The sequence below is a fragment of the Bolinopsis microptera genome, chromosome 11, assembly GCF_026151205.1.
Source record: "Bolinopsis microptera isolate Bmic1 chromosome 11, MBARI_Bmic_1.0, whole genome shotgun sequence".
NCBI lineage: Eukaryota > Metazoa > Ctenophora > Tentaculata > Lobata > Bolinopsidae > Bolinopsis > Bolinopsis microptera.
Window position 1 is genome coordinate 4,017,336 of NC_087082.1, and position 26,578 is coordinate 4,043,913.

Genomic DNA, 26,578 nt, shown 5'->3' on the forward strand with positions numbered 1-26,578 from the left:
GTTCTCTGGCAGTTACGAAACTCGAGAGACTGTGGGATACTGAAGGGAAAGGAAGCAGTTCTAACGAGCTCTTCTCAAACGCAGGGATGTGTCTTGTGAACTCGGCTAGTATATATGAAACATTTGTCATGGAGTTGTGGAGGGAGTTATGTGCCTCGCCGGGCTAAAGTAGTGGATGACCTTGCTGTACGGCAAGTTAAACAAGGATCTGAAACTACTAGGTTCCGTACAGACTCAACTCTGCACCCGTGTCAATATGTTCATTATATGCAAGCCTCTTGATTTATAATCACCGAGTCTAGTAATTGTTTAAGAGAGTTCTCTGGCAGTTACGAAACTCGAGAGACTGTGGGATACTGAAGGGAAAGGAAGCAGTTCTAACGAGCTCTTCTCAAACGCAGGGATGTGTCTTGTGAACTCGGCTAGTATATATGAAACATTTGTCATGGAGTTGTGGAGGGAGTTATGTGCCTCGCCGGGCTAAAGTAGTGGATGACCTTGCTGTACGGCAAGTTAAACAAGGATCTGAAACTACTAGGTTCCGTACAGACTCAACTCTGCACCCGTGTCAATATGTTCATTATATGCAAGCCTCTTGATTTATAACAAGCTTCGGTATCGATGATGAGCTTTAGCTTTACACCCTCAAGTCTCTGATACAAGTTAAGCACGGATGATGTATTTTATTTGTAGATACTGATTAAAGACACCAAATGCTTTTAACTTTTGCTTTTATTAACCATTCGTAACTTTCACATTAAATTTTTAACGTCCACCATCTAGGATGGTTTTTATAACTGAAGGACTAATCCGGAAACGAGCTGAACACAATGAAGGTTTGATATACTCCCTTGAAGAAATCAGTTTACATCAGAGTGACATCGAGAAGATTGAGAACATCGACAAATGGTGCCGTGATCTGAAAATTCTTTACCTTCAAAGCAATCTGATCGACAAGATCGAAAACGTCGGAAAATTAAAACAATTGGAATACCTCAACCTAGCCTTGAACAATGTTACTAAAGTGGAAAATCTTGAAAAATGCGAAAATCTAAAGAAACTAGACCTGACCGTCAATTTTATTGCAGAGCTAACATCAATAGAGTCTCTTCAGAGTAATGGGTTTTTGCAAGAAATGTACATGACAGGCAATCCTTGTGCTAAATTCGACAACTACCGCGAGTACGTGATTGCGACTCTTCCGCAAGTTGAACGGTTAGACGGAATAGAGGTCACCAACACTGAAAGACTCGAAGCAATGCAAAGTTTGAAATCGATCAGAGAATCTATCGTGTGGCAGCAGAAAGACTACTTCATTAAGCAACAGAAAACTAAAGAAGGTGCTGGTGGTCGTTGGTACACTGACATTGGGGCAGAGGCACCTGAAACAGCGACCATCGAAGAGTTGAAACCGGACAGTGAACTTACGCCAGAGGAAATAAAGCAAAAAAATGATGCGTTTTGGAAATCGCCGGCTGAAAATACTCCGGAGACAAGGAAAGCAATACACAAAAAGTTGGAGGAGGAAAAGGCTGCAGTTGAGGAACAAAGAAAGGGGATAAGAACGAATAAAGTTCCTAAAAGAGAAACTGTTCTGGAACGTGAAGGAAAAAGATTAAATCTGAATCAAGCGAAGTGGCCATTTAAATTGGACGATTCGACTAACGAGAATTCAGTAAAGTTAGAAGTAAGCATACCAAAATATCTTTCTACTCATAGCGTCGATGTTGATGTACAGCCGACATACGTAAAGATAGTAGCAGAGAACAGGCATTTCCAGCTTGTGTTAAACGATGAAATATGTCCAGATAAAAGTTCGTGTCAGCGGTCTCAGATGACAGGTATTCTAGTGTTGACCATGCCTACAGCAAAACAGACAATTGTTCCTGAGAAGGTCAATAACAAACCATCCTTCAGAGATGAAAACTCTAACTTAGTTAAGAAAAAACCCTCAAAGACGACTGGTTATCTCGAAGTTGATCCTTCTAAAAAGTCAAATCTTGACTTCAGTAACATTGTTAATGATTCATCAAAATCCAGACCGATTGTGGCCAAACGTACCGTAGTTAAAGAAAAAGTTGTTTCAGCTGATTTTGTTGATGATCTTGATGTACCTCCTCTGTTTTGATTTTTTGGGTCTATTTGAGGATTGATGACTTCAGATTGGTGTGTTATGGGTCTAATTTGAAAATTTAGTGTTTTGACTGGGTGTTAAATTGTGTATTTTCTGATTTATTTCATGTTTTATTACTTCTTCTTGATTTATTCTGAATCTCACCTTATTCAAGTTATAAATAATGAGATCTTCATCTATTTTTAATATTTCGTGGCATTCATTATTTATTTTTAGATTCGAATATATCTACTGTGCCAAGCATATTCTAATAACATAACCTCTCAGTGAACATGATAGAAGTACAAAGACCAGAAACTCAGCTGTCGCTCAAGCAGCAACTAGCGCAGCGGCGCCGGGACCTCAATGTCACCACCGACACCATAGCCAGTGAAGCAGCGCTGCGCGAGAAGGAGATACTGGAGGACTCGTTATCGAAATCACGTAGCTTAGAAAGCAGTAAACTTGTAAGCAGTATGATGCAGAGACGACAAGTGCGAAAACAAAACTTAGATCAGAGTATGGGTAAAAGTATGAGAGGTGATGGAGAAATTCCTAGTATACCCACAATAAATGTGGACGATCAAGATTTGGACAAATCTCAATTGAAACCTCTATCTTCCTCAGTAAATCTCAGTACATCGATACGGGATCGGTTAAAGGACAGAGCTAAGATTCAGCAAGATTCTGCCATGCAGAAAGAACCAGCTAGAAAGTTGCGTGGTCTGAGGAATCGTGACTTACAAACGAGGTTTGATATTGAGTCTGAGGACAGCGCGCCTCCTGAAGAAAAACATTCAAGGGATGATGAAATAACTGAAGATCATACTGACTCAACTAACCAATTGTCTACATCCCTACGCTGGAAGATGTTGGCTAAACGGGGCAAAATTGCTGAAGAACCGGAAGAGAAAATAGACGAGTACTCTTTTTTTACAAAAGTCTATGAACCCGTTGGTGGACACGAGAAACAGCCCAAGAAGTCAGCCCTCATAATACCAGAAGTCGACGACACGAACTTTGCCCAATACGACAGTTTGTACGTGGTCACAAAGCCAGAGTTACCGAAGCACAATGCTTCCCCCATATTGTTTGCCCCCACCTCGGCACCTGCTGAAACAGTGACACTACACGGTGGTGCACCCTGCTTTCTTGACGATGAGGGGATTTATGTTGGAGAACCACCGGGGGTTAACTCTAGTAACTGGAACAAAATGGAGCAACGGCTTATCCAAACTGAGAGTGGGAAGAAGTGGTTTGGTATTGATGGAAATATGATTGTAGCTCCGGATCCTCTGAAGCAGATCTCCTCCCGTCCCATGATAGATTTCGACGTGGACCCCACAATTCAGAGAACCGCTAAATGTATCTCTCTTTCTCAGACTGGTAAGTTTATTGGGGAGAGTAGTGTAAATCAGTTGTCTGTTAGCATCACCCAGGTACAATTCTCTCATCATCCTCTCTTTTCAAAAGAACACGTGCTTGTGTCACAGCTGCGCGACTTACACATGCAGTACACCAGCCGCCAGCGCCACAATCTCGCCTCCCACCTGGGAGATCGGCTTCAGTCGCTGCGGAACGCAGTTCAGGAGTTGCAGTACACTCTGGGAGCCAAACCTTGGGATATGAGCAAACCATTCAACAAGGACTGTGTTGCAAACCTTGAGGATTACAGCGAGGAGATCAGGAATGTAAGAGAAATGTGGGATATTGAGTGTATGAAGGATAAAACCATGATAAGAACCATTCTCACTGTTTGGAAAGAGATAAAAACCCTTCGTGAAACTCAGGGATTTATTGCAACAAATGCAAAGATTCTAGTTTACAAAGAGCAAACTAACTTTGCGAAGGAGGACAAAGAATGGCAGAAACAGATCAAGAGCACATTTGAAGAGAGCAAAGAGGAAATGATGGCTGAATATGACGAAAAAATGAAAATTCACTACAACGAAATGGCTGAATGGAAGATGCAAGCTCGAGAAATAAAGAAGAGGATGAAAGCTAGTAAGAGTAAGGAAGTAATAACAGAAGAAGGCGAGGAAGCTACGACGGGGGTTTTACCTCCAAAACCAGTTGCTCCAGCCAAACCCCAGACTAGCAGTTTGTTAAACGAAATTCAGAGCAACGCTGTTAAATGTAGGAAAGTTCCTGGGGATCCCATTCTGAGAATTGAGCTGACCCACACTGTGACCATTACGCCGATAGAAGAGTGTCCACCAGTCGAGCAGAAACGTCGTAAAGATATCCTGAAATCCTCGTGCTACGGCAAACTTTTCTACAACAACTCTGAAGTAACCAGGTCACCAAATATCAATCTCACTTCTGATTTCACTCTGAATTTTGGGGAGAGTGTGTGTTTGCAAGTTGTTCACTGGCCGGAAAGCATCAAGTTTGAACTTTGGTCCATCTCAGAGAAGCTTTCTGAAATATTCCTTGTCATACCACCAAATGATAGACATACCGGAAATGCTGAACTGGATTCTTTGGAATTCAGTTCGAGCCACAAAGTTACATATCCTAACTCAACCGCTGTTGGGAGTGGTGTTCCAGAATCAGTCGATGGAAAGATTCTCCTGACCTCAGGAAAGTTGTTTGGATCCACTGCATGGGTTAAAGATGCGAGTGGCAAGATCCTCGCTCCTGTTCGTCACGACATTGCTGCAACATTCGGCCGTGCTGATCCGATCCATGCTATTGGCGCAAGAAGTTTGAACGACATGGAGAAAGTAATCCAATGGATTAGCGAGGCTAAACTGGACCCAAACGATCCCCGAAATGCTCCCTTGCTCCATCTCATGAACAGAACCAGGAAAGATGCTCCAGGAGATACAAAATACTTCCGTCTTGACCACCTGGAAAAGAGCACATATTTCGTATCTACCGAGGAGTTGGAAAACGACCGCAGATTCAGCCTCCTGTCTCTCCGTAACCAGGGTGTCCCGGAATACAAACCCATGAAAATGGTGCCCATGTACTCCTCCGAGGTGACCCATTTCGAGTATGCTCAGACGGAGAAAGAAGAGAAAGTGTCGCTGAAAGAGGAGGGTGACGTATTTGAGCACCACCGAGCAGCAGTGGTACGCTTCATGCAGGAGATACAGGAGAAGATCGCGTCCAGGTCTCGGAAAGTCAGACCGATGTTGGAGCTTTCTGATGTTGTGGTTGAGGATCAGGTTCCTGACATCAGCACCCTTGGAAGAAGCATCGCGAAACTTCTAGAACCAAGACATCCACTGAGACCACAGCGGAAAGAGAGAAAGAAAGTCACAAACCAAGCTGTGGGTATCACTAAGGTGGATCTCCTCGTTAACGTTTCTCAAGCTCAATGTCTACCTATCAGAAGTAGGACCACAGCTTCGGAGCAAAGGATGACTCTCGATCCAAACACCGCTAGATCCACTATCCAACTCAGACCGTTTGTGGAGGTCACATTCCAGAGACAGAGCAGTGTTACTCACGTGGCAGACGGTCCCAATCCTCACTGGAACCAGGAACTTGTCCTTCCGTTAAACGTTATCAATAATGAGTTCTCCGCAAGCAATCTCAGAGAAATAACTGACATCGTTTACTTCAACGTCTTCGACGAGATCATAGTTGATATTCTGGCAGATGACCGATTGAGAGACACCAACATTCATCAGAGACTGGAGAGAAGGTGGCTTGGTAGTTTCCAGATCCCATTCTCAACCATCTACATCAACTCTCGGATCGAAGGAAAATTCAAGCTCAACGTCCCCTCAACACTGATGGGCTACAACAAAGACCACGGCTTACTCCCTCATCTAATGACATCTGACATGTTGCTCTCCCAAACCAGCCTGACGGGTCAAACCGACAAAAACAGTTATCTAACCATATTCATAACAGTGGAACCACCACTAGCTCCACACCCAGCTCTCAGGGAGGTCTTTGATACGAACGAGGAGCCCAGGTTGATCAGAGCAGCTGCAGCTTGGGAGCTTCTCTACAACGGTGAACACGGATCACGAAGTGTCAGGAGTTTAGTTACTGATGTTAATGGTAAGAGTGTGTTCATCACGCGGTATATCGGACCTCAGAACCCTCCTAATGAACTTGTTCCGGAGGATAGGAATATGAGGAAGAGTCTGGTGGAACTGCAGAAAATAGCCAAGTTCGTGTCCTTGATACCATACTATCAGGACAGTATCGCGTTCTCTGGATCATGTGATATCTGGGCGACATCTGAGCTCTTCCTCAAGATGCTAGCTGGAGACGAAGAGGAACACGCGATCTTGCTGTGTAACTATTTTTTGTACATGGGTATTGACTCGTACATTATAAAAGGTATAGGTATCCCAGAAGGGGAGACCTGTTACGTGTTGACCAAACAGATGGAGGGTAATGTTTTGTGGAACCCCTCTACTGGAGACTATCACCCTCAGTCACGACCTTATCACTCTCTGGTCAGCGTTCACTTCTGTTTTAATAATGAGAATATCTGGGCCAATATTCAACCGTACGATGATCCGGGCAGGTTAGATTTCAACTTCAATAACACTAAAAACTGGAAAACTTTCTTCGCTGGAAAAGAAAGCCCCAAACTGTCCACAGTTCAAGTTTCCAGACTGGATTACACCGAGACAAACGTACCCGCCATCCAGACTCTGGAGAGTAACCTGGAGAAGATGCTAATGGACAAGATCATGGAGTGGAGGGAGCGTCACGTGACCCGCTGGAACAGACACTGTCGTGTTGTGATGCGCCAACTTCTACCCCAACTGGAGATGGGGAGTCTGTCCGAGGAGGACCAGGTGAGCGCCATGTCCGAGATAATGAGCTCCCATAATGTCACTGGGTTTCCTATTAACATGAGATACTCAGATGCCAGCACTATTATTGAGACTGTGTACAGTACTAATGTCCATGTTGCTGAGGACCCTACTGTCGAGTTTGCGCTGACTGTTTATATTCACCCTTATGCTAACAACGTACTCTCTGTTTGGATATATGTGGGAACACTCACCAAGAAATATTGATTATTAATGTAAGTGGGTGTGTTGTATTTGATGATTATTTTGTTTTGTATGTATTCAGTATTGATATATTAGTTTTCTAGTGCTGTGGTTGGTTTGAATAATATTGGTTATGACTCTGAGTGTTCTTTTAAGCTTTTTTGTACTAAATGTGCTAATAATGCTGCGATTTTCTTGCCGTAAAATATTATGAATTTTACCATAAATCGGCTAACTATTCTTAAGTTTTACCAATGTAAGTGTTTAGTACGATTTCTTTTAACACAAACCTTTAATATGACAAATGCCGTGTACACTGTACAGGCTCATTATTTTAAATGGTTTCCATATATGGTATTAACTTAAACTGCTGTATATAATCCAGGTTTTATTGGTGGTTTTAAATACACCCTTTTAGGGAAAGTCGTAAAGACCCTACAGTTGACTCTGATTTAAGAAAGCATGGTTACAAATGCGAAATGACAAAGTAACAATTATAAAACTGATTAAATCTAAATTGATTGAATCAAATAATTAGTAAATGTTATAACATTCAACTTGAGCTGGGATGTTAGTGAAAATATGCAAATTTTTTTGCTTGACAATCTATAGAATGAGTTAGCAGATGCTTGATATGTTGATTGCTTTTTGCTGACATAGTGATATGTGTTAATACTTGATTTATTGAGTTTTGCTGAGGACTGATTTCGTTATGCTCCGTTTTTTGACTTACTATAACGTATTATTATTTGATATTATTCAGACTATGAAATTTATTTACTTACCATGATGTATTATTGATCTCTCTTATTGTATCTTAATTAATGACTTTGTATTCTATTAAAGGGATTAAACCTTTCCATATTGATTTGTCTAAGCGAAGTCAATCTTCAATTGGACTACAATCTGTAACTTGTACATCGTATGTACAATATGTACATCGTACACTGTATATTATATGTCTGTCATCATACATTGCATTACCCTCACTGACTCTAATGAACCCTCTCCCAGGCATAGAATGAAGTAATGAATATGTCACTAGCCTCCCGAGAATCTGTCCGGTCGACAGGGAACGTGAAGAGCTCACGTTACCGAACGGTCAGCCGGTACAGTGGTGCAGATGAAACTCTGTTTGGTTCCCCTAAAAAGGGCGCCAACAAGGCCGGTCCTTCCAACCCTGCCCCCAGGAAGGAGGAAGTGTCCGTCATTACAAAAGATCTGATCAGAAAGATAAAAGTTCCAGCAAAAGATCCGTCTGAACTGAGTATTGTTCTGACTAGCGGTGAGTATGCCCGGATCAAAGGGGCTGCCAAAGTACTGACTCCCGCGGAGAAAGCAGCACGTGCACAAGCAATCAAGGCGATGAAGGAGGAAGCACAGGCTGCATCTCAGGACAGGAAGAACTACATGACAGAAATGGAAGCACAGAGATTAAAACGAGAGAAACCTTCTGATCTAGAAAGAGAAGGAAAGGACAAGAGCAGAGTTCTGCTTGCTAAAGCAGAGGAACAGCTCAACGAACAGGAGGACGAGATCAAGAAACTGAACGAGATAATCCTGAATGCTAAATGTCACGCAATCAGAGACGCTCAGTTAGACGAGAAGAAAGAAATTAAGGACGAGCTAGCTGAAGAGAACAAGCGACTGGACGAGATGATGGAGATTGAGAGACTGAGGGCATTGCAGCAGTATGAACAAAGGGAACTAGATCGCCAGTACAAGCAGGTCGAGGGAGCTAACATCATCAAAACACAGATCAACGACAACGAACAGAGACGAATCCTGGAGGACGAGAAGCGGGAACAAGAGAAACTTGCTATGTTGAGATATCTTGAGAAACTCCAGAGAGAAGACATCAACCAGTTGGAGAAGAAGAAGGAGAGCCAAAAGAAGATCATGGCAGATGTCGCCAAGGCAAACGAGGAAATAAGGAGACAGAAGGAGGAACGAGTCCGACAGGAGAAATTCCAGGAGACCAAGGTGATGGAATATTTAAAGGAGAAAGAGGCGAGAGAGATCGCATACCAGGCTGAGTTGGAGAAGCAAAGAATTGAGAAGGAGAAAGAGATCGCTCACATGAGGGCACTTCAAGAGAGGGCTAAAGATCAGCAGGCTGAGAAGGATGCTCTTAGAGCTAAACGTATCCAGGAAGAGGTACATTGTTTTTCACTGTCCCTGCATTTTTCAGTTTCCTTTTAGTTGTATTTTTAGTAAAATGTAAGGAACTTTGTCATTTTATTGATTTTTCAGTTCATTTTTTGATGCTTAGCAAAGATTACCTAAAAAAGTAGCATATTTATTATAAATGTTTCACTCTGTTCCCAGGTTGAGAGAGATCAGAGGAAGAAAGATAAGGAGACAGCCGTCAAGAAGGCTCAGACAGAGTCACAGCTGAGGCGTGCACGAGAACAACAGGTTTGAAGTTAAATCTTTTCGAATAATTCAACCTAGCCTACCTGATTAACTCATTTAACTTATGATTTAGTGAAATTTAATCAAATTTAATAAGCCAAAATCTCAACGTTGTCTGTTACAGGTACAAATGCAAGAGCACTTCCTTGCAATTGAGGCTCAGCGTGAGCGACAGGAATTCGAACGAGTTCTCGCCGTTCAACAACAAGGACAGAAACAGGAAGAGGTCAAGGACAGTAACGCTCGTTCGAAGCGTCTCCAACATGCAGAAGAAGTACGAAACCAAATCAAGGAGAAGGAGTCCGAGCTTATCCAAGCGAGACAATGCTTCTTCGAGGAGGGAATAAAACTTGATCAGGAAGCACAGGAGCGTAGAAAGCGACTGGATGAGATCAAGAAGAAGAAGTTGGAGGAGCTTCAAGGAGCTGGAGTACCGTCCAAATACGTTAACGAAGTGTCACGTCGTGCCATGAAACCTCAGACCTCTCTTATTACCCACTAGAACACGGACTGCTAGATTTGTGGAGTTCAATTGTTTCTGTTCAGCTCGGGACTTGGGTGTTTCGAATAGGTGATGTGGTTGTAGATAGACCGGTGTTTTGTGCAAACTTTACGCGCCAAACAATTTTATGAGATGTATTCACTGTTCGCTATAAGTTACTTTCTGTGGTATAAAATACTAATTCAGAAAAAACTTTGCATGCAAATTTTCTGGCCTGGTGCTTTGTGAACACTTATGGTTACTAAGATTGTAAATATTTACCATGTTTTTCGTACGACCGTCCATTCTTTTAATATCATTAACCACCAAAGAAATGCCCTGGAATTATAAGCATGTGAGTCGTGTAAATGTGCTGTATAACTTAATGAATTACAATGGTTTTATGTTTTTAATGATTGCGTTTCAATAACTTGAACAGCAATCAAGTCTTTCAAATATAACTTATTATGAGTAGATGGATCTCGTTTCTAATCTGATCGCAATCCTTCTAATAGTAACAGAATATTATCAGTTGACTAATCAAATGTCCTTATTTAGTAGTAAGGATGGGTGATTCAACAGCACTACCTTTCCTCCCGGGAAACACCTTCACTGACCCAACAAGAGTCAACTTTCACAGGTAAATATTAGTTCTGTTCGAAGTCACTTAGTGAACCTAGCCTGTAGTGCACGTTATCTGCCCACTTTTCAGTAGATTTTAGCTTGACCATTGACCATCCCACTTTGGCTTAAGCTCTGTGAAGATGATATTATACATTATTTAATTTCTCTATCTTCAGGGCTCAGACGATGACCTACAAGAACGGATTTGCTATCCCCAAAACCGGCCCCATCGCGGGACTGACAGAAGCAGAAATTGATGAACTTGCCAACTTACAACCTACTCTTACTTACGGCAAGGCTAAAGCTGAACCTCCTCAAGACTTTGTACCTGCTCACGTAGCTTTCGATAAAAAGGTAAGACATTTATAGTATTCATAGTATACTATAGTATGTGCATGTTGATTTTGCTATCGCTCATTCTCTGATTATTACAGATTGGTTTACACTAGACGTGTTTGTCTAAATTGGATAGATTTCTAAGATGTTACCTCTAAAAACTGAGCACTAAACTTTAAACTTAAATCATCAGGTCCTGCTGTTTAACGCGTACTTCAAACAAACCCTGAACGAATCAGACAAGGAATACTACAGAGTCAGACCTGTCAAGATCTACTACTATCTTGAGGATGATAGTATCAGTGTTGTGGAACCAATTGTTGAGAACAGTGGCATTCCTCAGGGTAAACTTATCAAGAGACAGCGACTACCCAAAAATGATCAAGGTAAGGACTAGGAATATGAAATTTGGCATGTTTCTTTTGCGAGTGATTTCATTTACAATTCTGAATGACAATTGCTCTTCAGCACTGTATGAAAAGTGAGTCTGACGCACCATGTTGTGTTTCACGTGTAAAATGCTAGTGCATGCTATTTACAGAGAATCTGAAGTTTAAAATAGAAAGATGACTGCTGCTCCAACTTTTTGTAGCGTGGAGCTAATTTCTGTAGTATATAACATGAGCAAACACAACACACCTTCTAACAGGAGAGCACTGGCAGTGGAAAGATCTGAATGTCGGCAACGATGTGGTCTTCTACGGCAAAACATTCCACATCAACGACTGCAACAACTACACCAAAGATTTCATGGCAAGCGAGGGAATCATGCTTAATGCCCCTGAGGGATGTCCAGCGGATCCCTACACCCTCTCCCGAAAAGAGCCCCAACATAGCTACGTTACACCTCCCACATTCGACAAACTCAAACAGTTCATCGACTTGGATCGTCAGGTGTTGAGGTTCAGTGCTGTTTGGGACGATAGGAACAATATGTTTGGAGAAATGAGACCTTATACTCTGCACTTCTATAGAGTTGATGATACTATTGAGATTAGGGAACAGAGGCAGCCTAACGATGGACATGATCCTTTCCCTGTGCTTATTGGACGAAAGAAGGTTCCCAAATCTAGATCTAATATTCCCAGTAAGTTTCTTCAAAAATTTTAGTTATTTATTATCTCATCCAATAGTATGTATCTTCTATCAGAGTATCATCAATATGATACTCCCGGGTGATGGTGGCGCAACTTTGTTTTAACGCCAGATAGTGAATTTGGTATTTATAGCTATGTTTTTCACTGTCACGTGTCAAAACAAACTTGCGCCTTTATCCACCACGTCTATCGCAAACAATTCAAAATCTGTCAAAGAATTGTATTATCTCCGTATAAAGCTCCCAATATTTCCCATATGTTGTACATTGTACACTTTACCATGTAAACGATGCTATGTTATCGTTTCCATGGATACATCATACAGACAATATCTGTTCAGTAATACGATACAGTAACTTAAGGACAAGCCCACTTATTTCTTTTACCTTAATTTGACCAAAACCCATAATCATGGGTAGAGTGTACCGCTGCCAGTGTCTCTCTTTTCCAAACAAAAGGAAATGATATAATTAATTTGAATAACCGTCCGAAAATGCAAATTGATACCGAGAATGAAATCGGTCGCTCGCTTTTTCCAATCAATAAGCTTTATATTACAATTCGTAAGCCGTGATCGAATGGAAAAAGCGAGCGACCGATTTCATTCTCGGTATCAATTTGCATTTGCGGACGGTTATTCAAATTAATATCATTTCCTTTTGTTTGGAAAAGAGAGACACTGGCAGCGGTACACTCTACCCATGATTATGGGTTTTGGTCAAATATCATCTCTTTTTGATTATAATGTCAGGGTACTTTATAAAGTCGAAATATAAACTAATATCTTCATTAATAAGGAGGAAGTTTCAACAATTTCGAAATTTTTCCTTTAAAAACATTTCCTTGTGTTTAGGTAAGCATATCGGTCGATCACTGACTGAATATGCCACTTAATACTAATTCAAGTTGGCATTAAATTCATTTATAATGACATTAAACTGTCGTGGCAAAGCAGAATTTGTTGGAAATCACGAATGAGCAAAATTCTCACCTTTCGCACGTGCAAACTTTGAGCGGACGTTGCGTGCGCATCCAATATTGAATCGCCGTAAATTTTTGCATGTAATTGTTTTATATATAGCTTGATAAGCACGCAAAGTTTCAAAGTATTTCAAGAAGAACTGTAATCACAACGGCACTCTAAAGTTGACAGAAAATGACGAAAACAGCAATTTTCAGTGATTTTAGCAATTTTTTATAAATTTGGGCGTGTCCCCACGTGTGCAACTTTTCGATTTTTAACTTTAAAACTAGCCTAATGCACAATTTATACCTATAGGAAGCAGAACTGAGCTCCACAACCTAAGGCATGGCCCAACACCAGAGAATACTAAATCGCAAAATTGACGTTTTTATAAAATAATTCTTCAAAAAAGCACAAACTTCAATGACGAATATCTTTATGAAGGAGCAAGCTAGAAAAACTTTCCGGTAGATTTTCAGAATGCTTGAACAATTATCTAAGGTAAAAATTTCCTCAGATTTTGAATACAATTACTTTTTAATGGTGTAAAATCATTTTTAAAAGTTATTACTTTGTCAAAAATCAAGTTTTAAAAACGGTTAACTTGATGACGTCATCAAGGGGTGTTCATGAGGTCAAATAATTTGTTTATACAATGTAAACTAAAGTGTAAACAATTATTTTCAAGACCTGTGGTCGGAAATGGCTGTATCTTTTATACTTTTGAATCTATGGACAATTAAATACAGGCTACAATTGACTGGCAAAGCGTCTATCCCTGAATATATATGTATATATTATATAGATAGATATCACGACAATCTGTCGTAAAACAGGGGTTCTAGAAAACCCACTTCCCGATGTTCCTGAAACCTGAAACTTTTTTTGCAGTCGATTTGGTCAACGTCTAGACGCCCTGAAAAATTTCAGATCTCTAACTCGATTTTAACATGGTTTTTAAGGCACCTGAATATGGCGATTTTGGGTTTTTTACCGAATTTCGTATAACAGTGCTGGCGAGTATTTTATGCAAATTTCTTAAAAATCTCAACATAACTATTTTTTATTCCTGTCATCTTTGACATCAAATTAGAATGTTTTGAACTAAAAATAAATCTGCTGAACGACTTCCGATGATTCTTAATGCCTGAAAAACTCCGCCGCCTCCGGCCGGAGTGCACGCTTCGCGTGCACGAAAGAGGCTTGTAACGTGTACCAAAGGGGGTATAATAGTAAAGGGGGTGTAATAGTAAAGGGGGTATAATAGTAAAGGGGGTACATAGTATACCCACAATAAATGCACCGGTCGTGCTTGCCAGCACTGTGATCACGGCTATTGCCGTCAAGGTAACTGTCGTGGTAACAATATTTACCCCACAGGCAACTTCCCCTGCGCGGTGATGGAGATTTCCGAGCACGAAATAACTGAATGGCTGACCGAGAAAGACCTGAGAGTGGGCGAAACTGTCGTCATTATGGACCGACCATTCTTCTTGTACGATTGTGACGACTTCACTCAGAGTTACTATCAACAGAAATACAATCTCAACTTCAACAGGGTGCCAGTTGAGTTAGGTGAACGTAAGGTTGAGGTGAAACGTGAGATTCCTCCCTATAACGGATTTGGAAGTCCCCAGGATTCCAAACAGAACTGTTTATCATTGATTGCTCAGCCACCCAAGAAAGATGTCATGAAAATGCTGGAAAACGATTTGAAGATTTTGAGATACGCAGCAGTAATGGTAAGTGATAGTGGTAATCTTGGTTGATTTATGGAAACAGCGAGTTTATTACAGATATCACATGACAATAATATCTTGAGGTAAACCTAAGGTATTTTAGTCGCATATGAATTATGATGGTATGATTGTCATGTTATCCAAGCGTCACTCACGATCTTTAAACCGCGTCCCTTTCACAAACTTTAATATGGATGTGTTGCATCTGAGATTTGAATTTAGTATCTTAAATTCCCTAAAATTTCAGGAATCTCCCAACCCGGAGGATAAAAACAGGAAGTTCATTATTTCCTACAGCCTTGCTAAAGACGAAATGCAGATATACGAGCCACATCAGAGGTACCCTTTCCTTCTAATCGATCACGTACAATTATGAATCCAATTTATGTACTCTTAAACATAAATTGTGGCTACATTTGAATTTATCAATTCTCTACATTTGGATACTTGAATATTTATAATACTCCATTTCAGAAACGCTGGCATCATCGAGGGCAAATTCCTAGAATACAGCCAAGTGCGAAAACCTGGAAGTTCTATTGACAATCCTGAATATTATACTCCTGCTGACTTTGCCATCGGAGCAACCATCGAAGTATTCTCTCGGAAGTTCAAAATCGCAGGTATAGCAAGGGTCGGTGGAAATAATAACGAAACGGTCTACAGACTATTGCTAGTTTTGCGTAGCTTATTATGTAGAAAGCATCGATGTAAAACAGCGTGTTCAACGCGCGCTAGCTTTTGCGCTCGTTACCATGGTTACAAATGTAATTTGATAAAATCAAAACAATCCAGTGAAACTATTACGCAATAACAAGATACCCCATAATATTTGGACGCCTAATTAATATTTATGTAAGTAATGACAAGACAGATTCAAGAGTGGATTACGTAATTCTCAATTATATTAGTTAGAGTATGTATGCATCATATTTCATTTATCGTGAGTCTAGAGCTGAGGTAAAACGTTTTTTCGAACGCAACTTATTTAACTTAATATTTCAGATTGCGATCTGTACGTTCTGAAGTATCTTGAAGCTAATGGCTCAAGATTCCCTGCTGCTACCATCGAGTCAATCAGAGCTATCCACGCCGATAAATTGTGGTGAGTCCTGTTTTATGTTCGTTAATTTCAGAGTTGATTTAGAATTCATAAGTTTGATTGCACTTAGAAAATAAAATTAATGATGATATACTACATTTTGTTTTAAACTATACCATCTACACATTACATCATCATCTGGCTCCTTAGCCATGAGTCCATGACGAGAGTTTTAAAAATAAAACATATCACCCCTCAAACAACATGAACATCCCAAGAACAACGATCATCGATAGTTTTACAACAAGACCAAGGATATTCTCTCATCACCAGAATTTCAATCAAATCACTAAAGTTGCACTAGTGTTTGCGGCATTTGATTATGACTTTAAAATTTTACAGAATAAGGTCATCATTAAAGTGATGAACAAATCACTCAGAGGAAAGACGGAGTCACTGAAAATCGCAGAATATCAGGACATAACATTGAAGGACTTTCCACACTACTTTGATCTTATTAATAACGTAGAAAACTGTTTTCAAAACGCTTTTCTGGGATAATTTATTGCAAATTAGGCTTCTTTTATAAAAACGAGCGGATGATATATTTTCAGTGAGCTGATTTTTGAGAACTTTATACTTTTCTCCTATGATTTGCTTTTTGCACACCTTTTAGGTCAAATTCCAATTTATACTGTAAAGAATGCTGTGTATTAATGTGTGTATAGTTGTTTTACATAATCGGAAAATACGTGTCTGAACATTATATTGTAATCTCATACTCTCAAGACAACATAATATAATGAATATGTCACTTCACAGTTCACACCACTTCATTCACATTTCACTCAGTGCGCAAGAGAGCGAGGATCAGTCGGAATCAAATGATAATTTCGATCAAAACGAGGATGATATAGCCGAAACGATAAAAGCAGTGATGAAAAAGAATAATTTTGAGCAGCATGCCAACATGCAGCAAGCCTTTCTTCACCTGGATGAGGACCGGTCTGGGTTTATCGACAAGGAAAAGTTGATGAAGACCCTTACGGATAATTTTAATCTCCAAGTTCCGGGCCATGTTATTGACAAGGTATTTAGGAGAATATATGTATTTTTTTGATGAGGTGAGATTTCTTTAGGTCTACGTTACTACTTCAATGGGTCTACCATTTTAACTTACTTTAAGACGAGAAAATGATTGTGCACCAAATAAACATAAAAAGATACTAGATAAGACCAAAACATCACTCATTTCACTCACATTTCACTGTTACAGGCTCTGAAGAGATGTGGGGCTAGCACAGAAGGGCATATAAGCTACGTGGACTTTTGTAAATTGTTCACTTAAAGTAAATCTGGGTGTCATCGTTATCTTTTATTTCTTTTTGAGCCGGCTCTTATTTGATGAAAATATCTTGATTTTATGAGATGATGCATGATCCAATGTTATGTTTTATATTAGACCAACCAGCCAATTTTTGACTTCATAGTTCATAATGTGATATTTCCTACTACAGAAGACGAAGCAAACACTTGATTGAGAATGAAATTAATAAAACAATAATTTATGCAAAACGTCTGCCTTATTCTTTTAAAACGGGATTTACACTTTAGCATTAAATAATATAAGTAAAATTTATCAATTGTTATACAGTTTATCGTACACATAATGTGCAAAAGCAAAATTTGCAAAATGGGAGGGTTAAAGTAATTTATCAAAATTCGTCAATTTAAATTAAACCTATCAAAATGTTGAAGAAAATAGCCCCACAGAATTTAAGTCAGCTCTGCAAACTTCAAAAAACCTTTAAACATGAACCGGTCCATGTTGTGTCACGAAACCTGTTCGGATTTTTCTTTTCTTCGTTTAGTAAAATCTCTTATGTTCTCATAATCATGGCTGAGAGCCAGCGGAGACATTACCGACCTCGGTGGTCTTCGCTGAGGTTTCAGAGGAGAGGATCCTGATGAAAATGAGAGAGGATCCTTCGAGAGTCTGGTGGTGGGGGTTTTCTGCCATTGTTCTGGAAGAACATACTCAGAGTGACCAGATGGGCTCGCCAGTTCCAGTTTTGAGGGGGTGTAAAAGAAGTGTTTCTTTGAGTATCTGACCATGGTATCGTCAGGACTGGAGATGGAGGAAGTTGGAGAATCAAAAACTGAGGAGTCTGCGGTTATTTCAGAGGGACTGGGGCTGTGGACGCCGGATCTGGCCGTCAAGGAAGCGAAGCTGGTTCCACTTGACAAAAGCGAATCGTACAAGCTCTCCTCGCTAATATGATCCTCTTCATCAGAAACACTCCCTCCACAACGAAGATACTCTGATAGCCTTCTGAATCTGGACTTCTTCGTCCTGTTTTTCAGAACTCTCTGGTATCTTGAAATGAGGGAGACTTCATCGGAAGTCAGGATAGTGCTCGGATTACCGTACACCTCAGGCCGATCTGAAAAACCGGAGTCAGTCGACCGGTCATTCTCAGACCAAAGTTCGTCGATCCTGGCGTAGAGTGGCTCCTCGTATTTGCTCGAGGAAGAGCTCATAAAAAGTTTAGATCTGTCTTTGAATATGACATATTTTCCTGGTTGTGAGGCATGGCTTTCAGTAGAAGTGGTGGTAGAGGAGGGTTGGTCGCTGTAGTCAGGTTCTCGAGGGAGGGGTCGTCTCTTGATCGGGGACTGGCTGAGGTTCAGCTTTTCTATTTGTGGCAGCATCGTCTCATAGTCTGATTCAACCTGTAAGAATAGGTAGATTTTAGATGGTTGGAATGTACATCATGTGACTAACTTTAATTAAGTGACTAATCAAAATCACTAACCTCGCATTTTTGCACCATCATCAAATACAACTCATGCAGGATTAAAACCATTTTCAGAAAATCGGATCTTCTTTTTATCACCTAAAAACCGCAAATATATACAAATCATCTATAACACATGAGCAAGCATTTAGACGAACCTTAGAAACGGCAGGAGAACTTTTCCATATTCTTGTGGTGACTGTCCTCCTTGGAGAGGGATGTATGGGATATTCGTTGGTTTGCAGTGGCGAATGGCTCTTTGAAACCCCCATCGTATCTAGGACCTCCAGTAGGTTGCTTCTACATTCATATGCATCAACTCTGTCCTCAACGGAAACACCTAACAAATGAATGGGTTATAGTTAAACTATGGGATATGGAGGGGATGTGCAGCTGTGGGAATGGTGTTAGCAGCGCGCCAGCTATCATCACCTAAACATGTGGCTGTGGTGGGGTGTCAACTATAGAAATCGGAAAAGTGTTAAACGAGGAAATTTCTCAGGCGTCTGTCATCGTTAACTGTGCGGCTAGTTGAGAGCATGAGTTATGTGACTTATCGGGTAATAAAGCTTCCCTTCATCAGAATAGGAGTTCGATTGGGAACTGATTTCATGCGGCCCGTGCTGGACACTGGTGAATGGTGGAATCTCGTGCCGGTGGCAGCTTTTGATACATAATGCGACTGTGTTGAAGCTTTATAAAAGTTGTTATCTTCAAATATCAGTCTACACATCTCAATGCAGATAAAATATGGCAGCTAATCAAACTTGCAGTTAACTTTAAAACTATCATTGATTTCATCAACGGCACTTGTGTTCAAAACCAACAAGGACCGTGTAGCATTTTACATGTCAAAGGGTTCGTTCACTAATATTATAGTTATAACGTAAGCAACGTAAAAAGGGAGGTGGTTTGAAAATGCTTATCAGGTGTAATTTCTACACAATAGCTCTAAAGTATGTGGAGAGGGGGTCTATAATGGTAGAATCTCATAGAATATGACGATCTCACATTAAAGTTTGTCTTCATCATAGACCATAGTACTGAATTACATCCATCTTATTGAAACAGTTTTAGCATCAAAGAAACTATATTGCAATTGGTCAGATAAGTCACATCGAGCTAAAATGAAAAATCCGACTTCATAGTTCATCACATCAAAGAAGTTAACCTGATCCCAGAAATCAGAGTGTATCGTGATGGCACCAAATCAGAATCTATCTTGATGGCACCAAATCCAAATATGACTAGATCGCAGTTTATCAGGCTTTGCCTGGATCACAATCATATCTGAAGTTCATCATGATCAAGTCAGAATCTGTTCGGTATACAATAAAGTACAATAAATAGTCAAGGAAGACAAGGAACCACGTAGCCTATCACCACATACAACGTCTCGTATAACACAAAGGGTACAAATACAACTGTGCAGGGGTCAGATAACTATTGTACTTATATAGGAAGTTATCGATCATCGTAGTGGAGAAGTGACGGGGCATAAACTGGTGCAAATTGGATAATTACAAGACCTACACGGGATACTGTTACAAACTAAAGCGTAACGCCATGGTTAGGATAATCTTAGATATTTATTAAATCATACAGATAATTCAACACAAATTCGCATCATGAATACTATATTGTGTATAGTGTAAGCCCAAAATAGCAATTGGAATTTTCTACAAAGAGTGAGGCCCTCAGGGATCGTTGTAAAACCTACAGTGCAAGTGTACAGGAAAAATTTACATTTTAATATTCCCTTCGATCCAGCAAGAAACTAAGAAAAACATTACACTAAGAAGATTGTATAATTCCCAGAGAGTCCAAAAAATCTTAGTATTGCAAATGATCTGTTATTATTACATGTATCTTTATACATCACAATGCTGTCATTTGATAAAGGTCAGCTTATTAAATCAGGTAGAAACTATAACCTATCATGTGTATAATTATTGGCTAATTTTCCATAGATCATGTCCATGATTTTCAATCTACATAACATGAAGTTGAGCTAATTAATGGAGTAAGTATTATAAAATTACCAAAGGTATAAACTCAAACTAGACAATCGTGTAATCTGCTTACCAATGGATTGATGATATAATGCCTCTGCTCGATGTAAAATATGTACAGAGTTCAGTACTATTAGAGATGTAGCAAATGCTCAGTATCGAAAATAAGCTAGTGGGTGTTTATGAATTATGATCATGAGTATGAAACTGAATACTATTGGTCGGTAATCGGTAGTCTGTAGCAGGTAAAAGGTGCGAAGTAAGCTAAGACTTCAGTATAACTTGAGGATGCGGTTATGAAAACATCAAAATGTATTAGTGGTCATGTTGGTCAACTTTCAAGGAAATATCAGTTTTACAAAATAAATAAAACAATAATTCGTAAGGAAACTCACCCTGTATTTTAGTTGGCGGCACTTGCGGGGGTGAAGGGAGATCGATCAAGTTGTACACAAAGTTCGAACTGTCAGTGTCACCCGAGCTCGAATCCATCAACTATAGTAGAAAGTTATAAGGTTAATGAGGATAAATGGCTGCTCAAGTGACCCCCAGGGGCGTAACTACCATACAGTGCACGTGAAATACATGGTGGTGGCCTGCGACCCAAGGAGCATACATTTGGCTGAGTAGTTTCTGCCTCATCCGTCAATGTCTCTCTGACTGCAAACAAATAAAAATATTGTGTTTTGACGCAGGTCGCACGTTTTTAAAAACGAATGGTTTAGGGTTTCGTTCAGTACTGCCGTTGTGATTGTAAGCGACTCTGACAGCAAAACCTCAAGTGCATTTGTATGGGGATATGTTGTAGGACACGAGATTTTAAGTTTTTAATTAGAACGAAACCTCAGATAAAGTACCTGATTGCTTCGTGCTGGGAAACGCCAAAATAACTGGACGTTGCAAGTTAGGTGCTTCACGCGACATCCAATGAGACATTGAGAACGAGAATCTCTATAATTTCCTGTAATCTGATTTATAAAACTTGAGTGATCCACGAAACCTGGTCTGAACTCTGGGCGTCTGACGACAAAAAAGGGATGTCTAGACGGACACGGGCAGAGACGGTCAGGTACCAACTTAGCAACTTTTGGAGAGTAGTGTTGAGATTTTCAATGATCTCACATTTACAAATGAAATATGGAGAAGATTGAAACATTTATGCCGTATACGGCATAACAGTTCGAGCGACAAAACCTCGCCCATACTCAATAAAAACAGACGATAAGCTTTACAAGTGGAGAAATAGATTTTTACTTAAACTTCCAAAGGTCATCAATCATCAATAATTCGCGTAAAATTCATGGAGGGTGTGGGATATAGAACTTAAAATAGACCTGATAGAAATGGATAACCGATAAGTAGCACCAGTAAAGTGTCAGTACAAAATAGTACCTAGGTCTTTGTAACATATGGTAATCAGTGCATGTATCTTCGAGGCCCTCATTTTGAATTCGGACACAAATAGCGTCGCACTTCACACCTCATCCTTGTTCTACTGAGCCAAACCACGAAAACTTAAAGTTGAGATAGAGGGTCCTGCGTAGTGGGACAAACCTTAGTCTGATCTTGCTTCTATCCGTAAAGTTTAACTTAGACCCTTGGTTAGTTCAAACCTGTCGGTTCAATCCAAATATTGCATTACTTGGATTTAACCGACAGGTTTGCCATTACAAGTTGAGATCACTTACTAAGTGACGAGTGTTAGCTTATCATAAACGGGCAATATCAAGCTACAAAGCTACAATTTTAAAATCAAAACATGATAAGATCAGGATACTCGAAAAAACAACACACAACAACCTAACCAGTAACAGTAGCCTAACCAGTAACCATTAACCAAGGTTATAATGGATCATACAAGTAGATCACACAATTACAAGTATAGATCATACCATGTTTATAAAATGAACAAGAACACAACCAATAACATACTCAAATAAATCGATCTGACTAAGTAGTAAGTGTTCATAATATAATTTAAGAAATCAGCTCACATTGGTTGGAATGTATTTACATGGATCGGTAAATGAATATCATTAAATTACACAAAGAGTAAGACAATCGGTTACAATATTCTACACACCACTTTAAGAGAGTGATTGAGATCGGGGCCACAAAATACTCTCGTCATTTGCAGACACTGAAATATTATGTAACCCGGTGTAGTCGTGATGTAATGTACGTGCTGTTAAATGTGTAACTCAACCTGATCTCATATCCTGTAAACAGTGCCACCCGGAAGTCTAACTACCTTCTTAACCTAAAAGTTGATAAAACCTGTGTGTTTACACGGAATTGATTAGTAGCTGTTAAACCTAATAATCACACTCCACACAGGTGCCGGTCTATTTGATTGGTATTAGCACTGAATAGCTGTGAAGTAGTGGTAGTGGTAGGTATCTACTGCACCTCTAATACTCTAATACTCTAATGCTCTGAAGTAGTGGTAGGTATCTACTGCACCTCTAATACTCCTTCTGGTTGAGTAAACTTTCCATCTCCATGCTCCGAACACACGTCATGTTTGAAGAGGTAAAAGTTAAAAACTCCCTACTTGTACTCTTAAAACTTCGGAGTAACTTATACGAGTGATCCGATGAGTTAGTAACTGTTAGTTCTCAGTTAGTAACTGTTAGTAACTGTTAGTTCTCAGTTAGTAACTAGTTAGTAACTGTTAGTGATCAGTTAGTGACCTGCTGCCTAGTTACCGATGAGTTAGTAACTGTTAGTAACTGTTAGTGATCAGTTAGTAACTGTTAGTGATCAGTTAGTGACCTGCTACCTAGTTACCGTGATACGGCTATCCTGGGCTCGGGTGACAAGTTAATGTCCTGGTGCCGGATGTCGTGAACAATCCATTGTAAAAGAGTAACTGACAGTGACAATGATCTCAGTAGGTTAAGTTACAGGGGAGATACCCTAAAGTTAGCCATGCGAGTGATCCTGACATTGTTGTAGCAGTAATCCCGCTGTACCTAGAACTAGAACTGCAGCTGGATTATGATGGGGATACAAGTGATTTAGTGCCATGTTAATCCCCGACAATTGACTTTGCCTCGCCTTAAAGCGGCGGTCTCTTTTTGGCTCTTATACTTTATAGTACGATCGACACAAGTTGTGACTGTCGGCGATAGAGATAAGGAAAGAAAAAGGTTTCTGATCAGTGATCTGTACATAATATGGTTATTTTCGGTCGTCTCTCCTCTGTATACGGTATAGATGGGAGACGTTAGGAAACAACAATTTGATACTTCACAAATCTAAATAAGCCTTTGACTAAGATGAAGAAGCCTTAAAGTTGACGAACTGCATTTGTAATTGTTCGTCTATCAACATCATGGGATAAAACTTAATTATTGTAGCAAACAGAGCTTTTAGAGCTATTTTTCATTCTGAATAAATTGTTATCACTAATTCAGTAATGATGGAATCCATAATACGGCTTACTGTAAGCAAAAGTTGACAGATTAAACAGTTATTTTTGAAAATAAAGTATAGCATAAATAAAGCATAAACGCAAAATTCCTTTTAAGGTGAAACTAAGCGAAGTATCATCCATGTCATCGGACTTCACTGTTCAACAGCTTTCATTATCTATTAATATTATAGTTAGTGAAAAAGTGACACTTATGATAAACTTTGTGAAGAAAGCATTAAGAACACGGTAAGTTGTTATATTTATAATCAAGATAGTTAACCCATTTCCAACAAAATGCTAGACTCCATTGGCCGAATATTTATGTACCAAAGAAAATCAGTGTTGGGTAATGGATATAACTATGACTCTATGAGTATAGACTAGATATTGCACCATAAAGACTGATCTAGACTCTACAGCAAAGTGAACTCCAACCTTCAAGGAAGAAATAACAGCCCCACCTAATTGCGACAACCTGGAGTAAAGATAGCAGCCCGACACAAACCGGGACCAGTATTCAGTTTTAACTGCTCAACTCAAGAATTGACGGATTACAAAGTGTCCGGTGTCCTCGCCTATCTGATTCTGAGTGCTGTTGTGGTAACTATTTTGCTACTCCTAGGAACAGTGCCTCTTTCTACTTTTAAAAACACTGCTGTAGCCAAGTTAAGTGTAGCACTAGCTTGAGGTTCTGCAGGGTTAAATAAACTTTAAAGCACAAATTTAACTGGACCAAAACATATCTACAGAAACTAACCGTTAAAACGTGGCGGCAATAATAAAGCAAGGAATATTGAATAAACGGCATAGTATAATGTTGGTAGTTTAAAAAATAAAAGCCTAGCAGTCAGTGTCATCATTTAGATGTAGTAGTGGCTCATTCTTAAAACATTTAATTTTCGCAACAGCAACAAGCTTAAAATTCGTTAGAAATGATTCACAGACCTTGTGTCTACAACGGTTGACGCAGTGCGAGGAACACTCTCAAAAGATAGCACTACTACAGTATACGCCTAGTACAGGACACCGGACAGCATATTAACTCTCACAAGCTCCCTTACATTCACAAGTCCAATACTGCACTAGGTGCAACAATCAACCTACGTCTGATCCATGTAATTCAAATAAAAAATTAAAAAGACAAGAATATGCATTACTGTGAGGAAACAAAACTATTCAGACATCTTACTTAAGGCTACTGAAGTATGACAGTTGCAGAGAACAACTTCGCTCTTCAAGTATTAGTATTACAGGTTGTGATAAGGCGTCTTTTAGACGTGACAAGTTTTTACAGGCAAGCTGTTGAAATAGTAACGTCAAGCATTCGCATGCCACCCATTACATAATTTGTTTTATCAATTACCAAACAAGGTGGGAGCTATGAATTTCGCTGACGTAGTTGGTGATTCGCCCAGTACCCTGCTAAGTCTAAGTATTACCTTCTGTATCCCGTCTTGATAAGGCTTCAAAACAAAACATTCCAGCCTATCTCGTATCCGAGTCAAAATGATTTTATCAATACCCAGTACCGTAGTGAGTACCTACTGCATATATTCGAATTTTTGGTAGATCCCTTAATGTTAATATTTATATTTCTAATTTCTTGCAAGAATAATTAAATCTATAAAGAACAAAGAAGATCCGACGAAAGAAAGCTACTAGTATGTAGTACTACAGTACTCAGAACTAGCTATGAAATACGCGTACGTCACGTAATCATGATTACAATTAATGGCTTCAAATTCCATCTTAACCCTGTCTAAACATCGGCAGAAATAATAAAAGAAAAATGTTTCGGTAATGATCTGAAAGGTGATGTCAGCGGTGGTGACAGAATTGAACCATTTGAGTGCTGAGAGGTTGACAGGTGAAGTCCCACGTAATTTGGTTGATTTCAAATTTGACCCCAAAATAATGGCACCATATACAATAGACAACAAACATAAACCCCGATAAAAATATAAAAGGAATCTATCAGGCACCGCCAAAATTAGGTCACCATTGATATTCGACTTTTGGACCTCAGCATTAACGAGCAACAGAGTACCAACACAAGTATAAATTAAGAAAGTTACTCGAATAATTAAGCCAGTGTCAGTAAGAGAGAATACTAGTGTATGCCATGCAATCCAGGACAAGGCCTGAATTAAAACAAACAATAAGCAAGATTGTACTCCAACTTCAAGGACATAAATTGGCCCAATTAACGCTGGACTCACAAACTCTACTCACTGAGTATTGTGGAAGTTTGACTAGGTTAATCTAATTAGAGCACCAGCCCTGCCCTGCAACGACAGCAGTCAATTAAAGCCCTGAATATGAGCAGAGGTGGTGGGTTGTGTTTCACAATGGGTTCAACGGACAATGATAACAGGAAGTTTTATTGTTTGATGCTAACAGTTCAGGGAAACTTCCATTCCGTTTAATTGTTAAGGAGTGTCTCGTGAAAAGGTGATATTTATTGAATTGAAAAGTTGGTCATGGTGAAAAGTAAAAGCTGGAGCTGTTGAACTTGAAGGATACAATTTGGTGTTCCAACGAAATTCAGGAACCATGATTTCATGAA

The 26,578-nt window shown here is 39.6% G+C and overlaps 5 protein-coding genes across 7 annotated transcripts; 4 read left to right on the plus strand and 1 right to left on the minus strand.

Annotated features, from left to right (window-relative positions):
- Positions 1–658: 658 nt before the first annotated feature.
- Positions 659–2,250, plus strand: LOC134822877 (dynein axonemal assembly factor 11-like). Its single transcript, XM_063834144.1, has one exon. It carries the CDS (start codon positions 785–787, stop codon positions 2,126–2,128), a length of 1,344 nt encoding a protein of 447 aa, XP_063690214.1. The 5' UTR covers positions 659–784; the 3' UTR covers positions 2,129–2,250.
- A 156-nt stretch (positions 2,251–2,406) lies between these two features.
- LOC134822876 (coiled-coil and C2 domain-containing protein 2A-like) lies at positions 2,407–7,871 on the plus strand. The gene has a single exon (XM_063834143.1). It carries the CDS (start codon positions 2,407–2,409, stop codon positions 7,108–7,110), a length of 4,704 nt encoding a protein of 1,567 aa, XP_063690213.1. The 3' UTR covers positions 7,111–7,871.
- A 213-nt stretch (positions 7,872–8,084) lies between these two features.
- LOC134823367 (cilia- and flagella-associated protein 45-like) lies at positions 8,085–10,158 on the plus strand. Its single transcript, XM_063834808.1, has 3 exons — positions 8,085–9,243; positions 9,415–9,504; positions 9,626–10,158. Exons 1-3 carry the CDS (start codon positions 8,116–8,118, stop codon positions 10,001–10,003), a joined length of 1,596 nt encoding a protein of 531 aa, XP_063690878.1. The 5' UTR covers positions 8,085–8,115; the 3' UTR covers positions 10,004–10,158.
- A 365-nt stretch (positions 10,159–10,523) lies between these two features.
- Positions 10,524–17,259, plus strand: LOC134823368 (EF-hand domain-containing protein 1-like). Of its 3 annotated transcripts, XM_063834809.1 has the most exons (10): positions 10,524–10,622; positions 10,783–10,960; positions 11,136–11,328; positions 11,592–12,029; positions 14,384–14,745; positions 14,990–15,081; positions 15,217–15,365; positions 15,748–15,847; positions 16,637–16,874; positions 17,061–17,259. In XM_063834809.1, exons 1-10 carry the CDS (start codon positions 10,549–10,551, stop codon positions 17,130–17,132), a joined length of 1,896 nt encoding a protein of 631 aa, XP_063690879.1. In that variant the 5' UTR covers positions 10,524–10,548; the 3' UTR covers positions 17,133–17,259. The 3 variants fall into 3 exon arrangements, with proteins under 3 accessions (XP_063690879.1, XP_063690880.1, XP_063690881.1); XM_063834810.1 differs by lacking the exons at positions 16,637–16,874; positions 17,061–17,259 and adding an exon at positions 16,187–16,533; XM_063834811.1 differs by lacking the exons at positions 16,637–16,874; positions 17,061–17,259 and adding an exon at positions 16,225–16,533.
- A 63-nt stretch (positions 17,260–17,322) lies between these two features.
- Positions 17,323–21,096, minus strand: LOC134823369 (uncharacterized). The gene is made up of 3 exons (XM_063834812.1): positions 20,990–21,096; positions 18,741–18,922; positions 17,323–18,517 (listed from the first exon to the last, which is right to left on the minus strand). Exons 1-3 carry the CDS (start codon positions 21,084–21,086, stop codon positions 17,618–17,620), a joined length of 1,179 nt encoding a protein of 392 aa, XP_063690882.1. The 5' UTR covers positions 21,087–21,096; the 3' UTR covers positions 17,323–17,617.
- Positions 21,097–26,578: the final 5,482 nt, after the last annotated feature.

Coding starts and splice junctions, on each gene's coding strand:
- LOC134822877 (XM_063834144.1), top strand. CDS start 785: ATGGTTTTTATAACTGAAGGACTAATCCGGAAACGAGCTGAACACAAT.
- LOC134822876 (XM_063834143.1), top strand. CDS start 2,407: ATGATAGAAGTACAAAGACCAGAAACTCAGCTGTCGCTCAAGCAGCAA.
- LOC134823367 (XM_063834808.1), top strand. CDS start 8,116: ATGAATATGTCACTAGCCTCCCGAGAATCTGTCCGGTCGACAGGGAAC. Junction 9,244..9,414: donor CTAAACGTATCCAGGAAGAG/GTACATTGTTTT, acceptor CTCTGTTCCCAG/GTTGAGAGAGATCAGAGGAA. Junction 9,505..9,625: donor GGCGTGCACGAGAACAACAG/GTTTGAAGTTAA, acceptor TGTCTGTTACAG/GTACAAATGCAAGAGCACTT.
- LOC134823368 (XM_063834809.1), top strand. CDS start 10,549: ATGGGTGATTCAACAGCACTACCTTTCCTCCCGGGAAACACCTTCACT. Junction 11,329..11,591: donor ACTACCCAAAAATGATCAAG/GTAAGGACTAGG, acceptor ACCTTCTAACAG/GAGAGCACTGGCAGTGGAAA. Junction 16,875..17,060: donor CGGGCCATGTTATTGACAAG/GTATTTAGGAGA, acceptor TCACTGTTACAG/GCTCTGAAGAGATGTGGGGC.
- LOC134823369 (XM_063834812.1), bottom strand. CDS start 21,086: ATGGATTCGAGCTCGGGTGACACTGACAGTTCGAACTTTGTGTACAAC. Junction 18,923..20,989: donor GCCGCCAACTAAAATACAGG/GTGAGTTTCCTT, acceptor TTCATTTGTTAG/GTGTTTCCGTTGAGGACAGA. Junction 18,518..18,740: donor GTTCTCCTGCCGTTTCTAAG/GTTCGTCTAAAT, acceptor CTATTCTTACAG/GTTGAATCAGACTATGAGAC.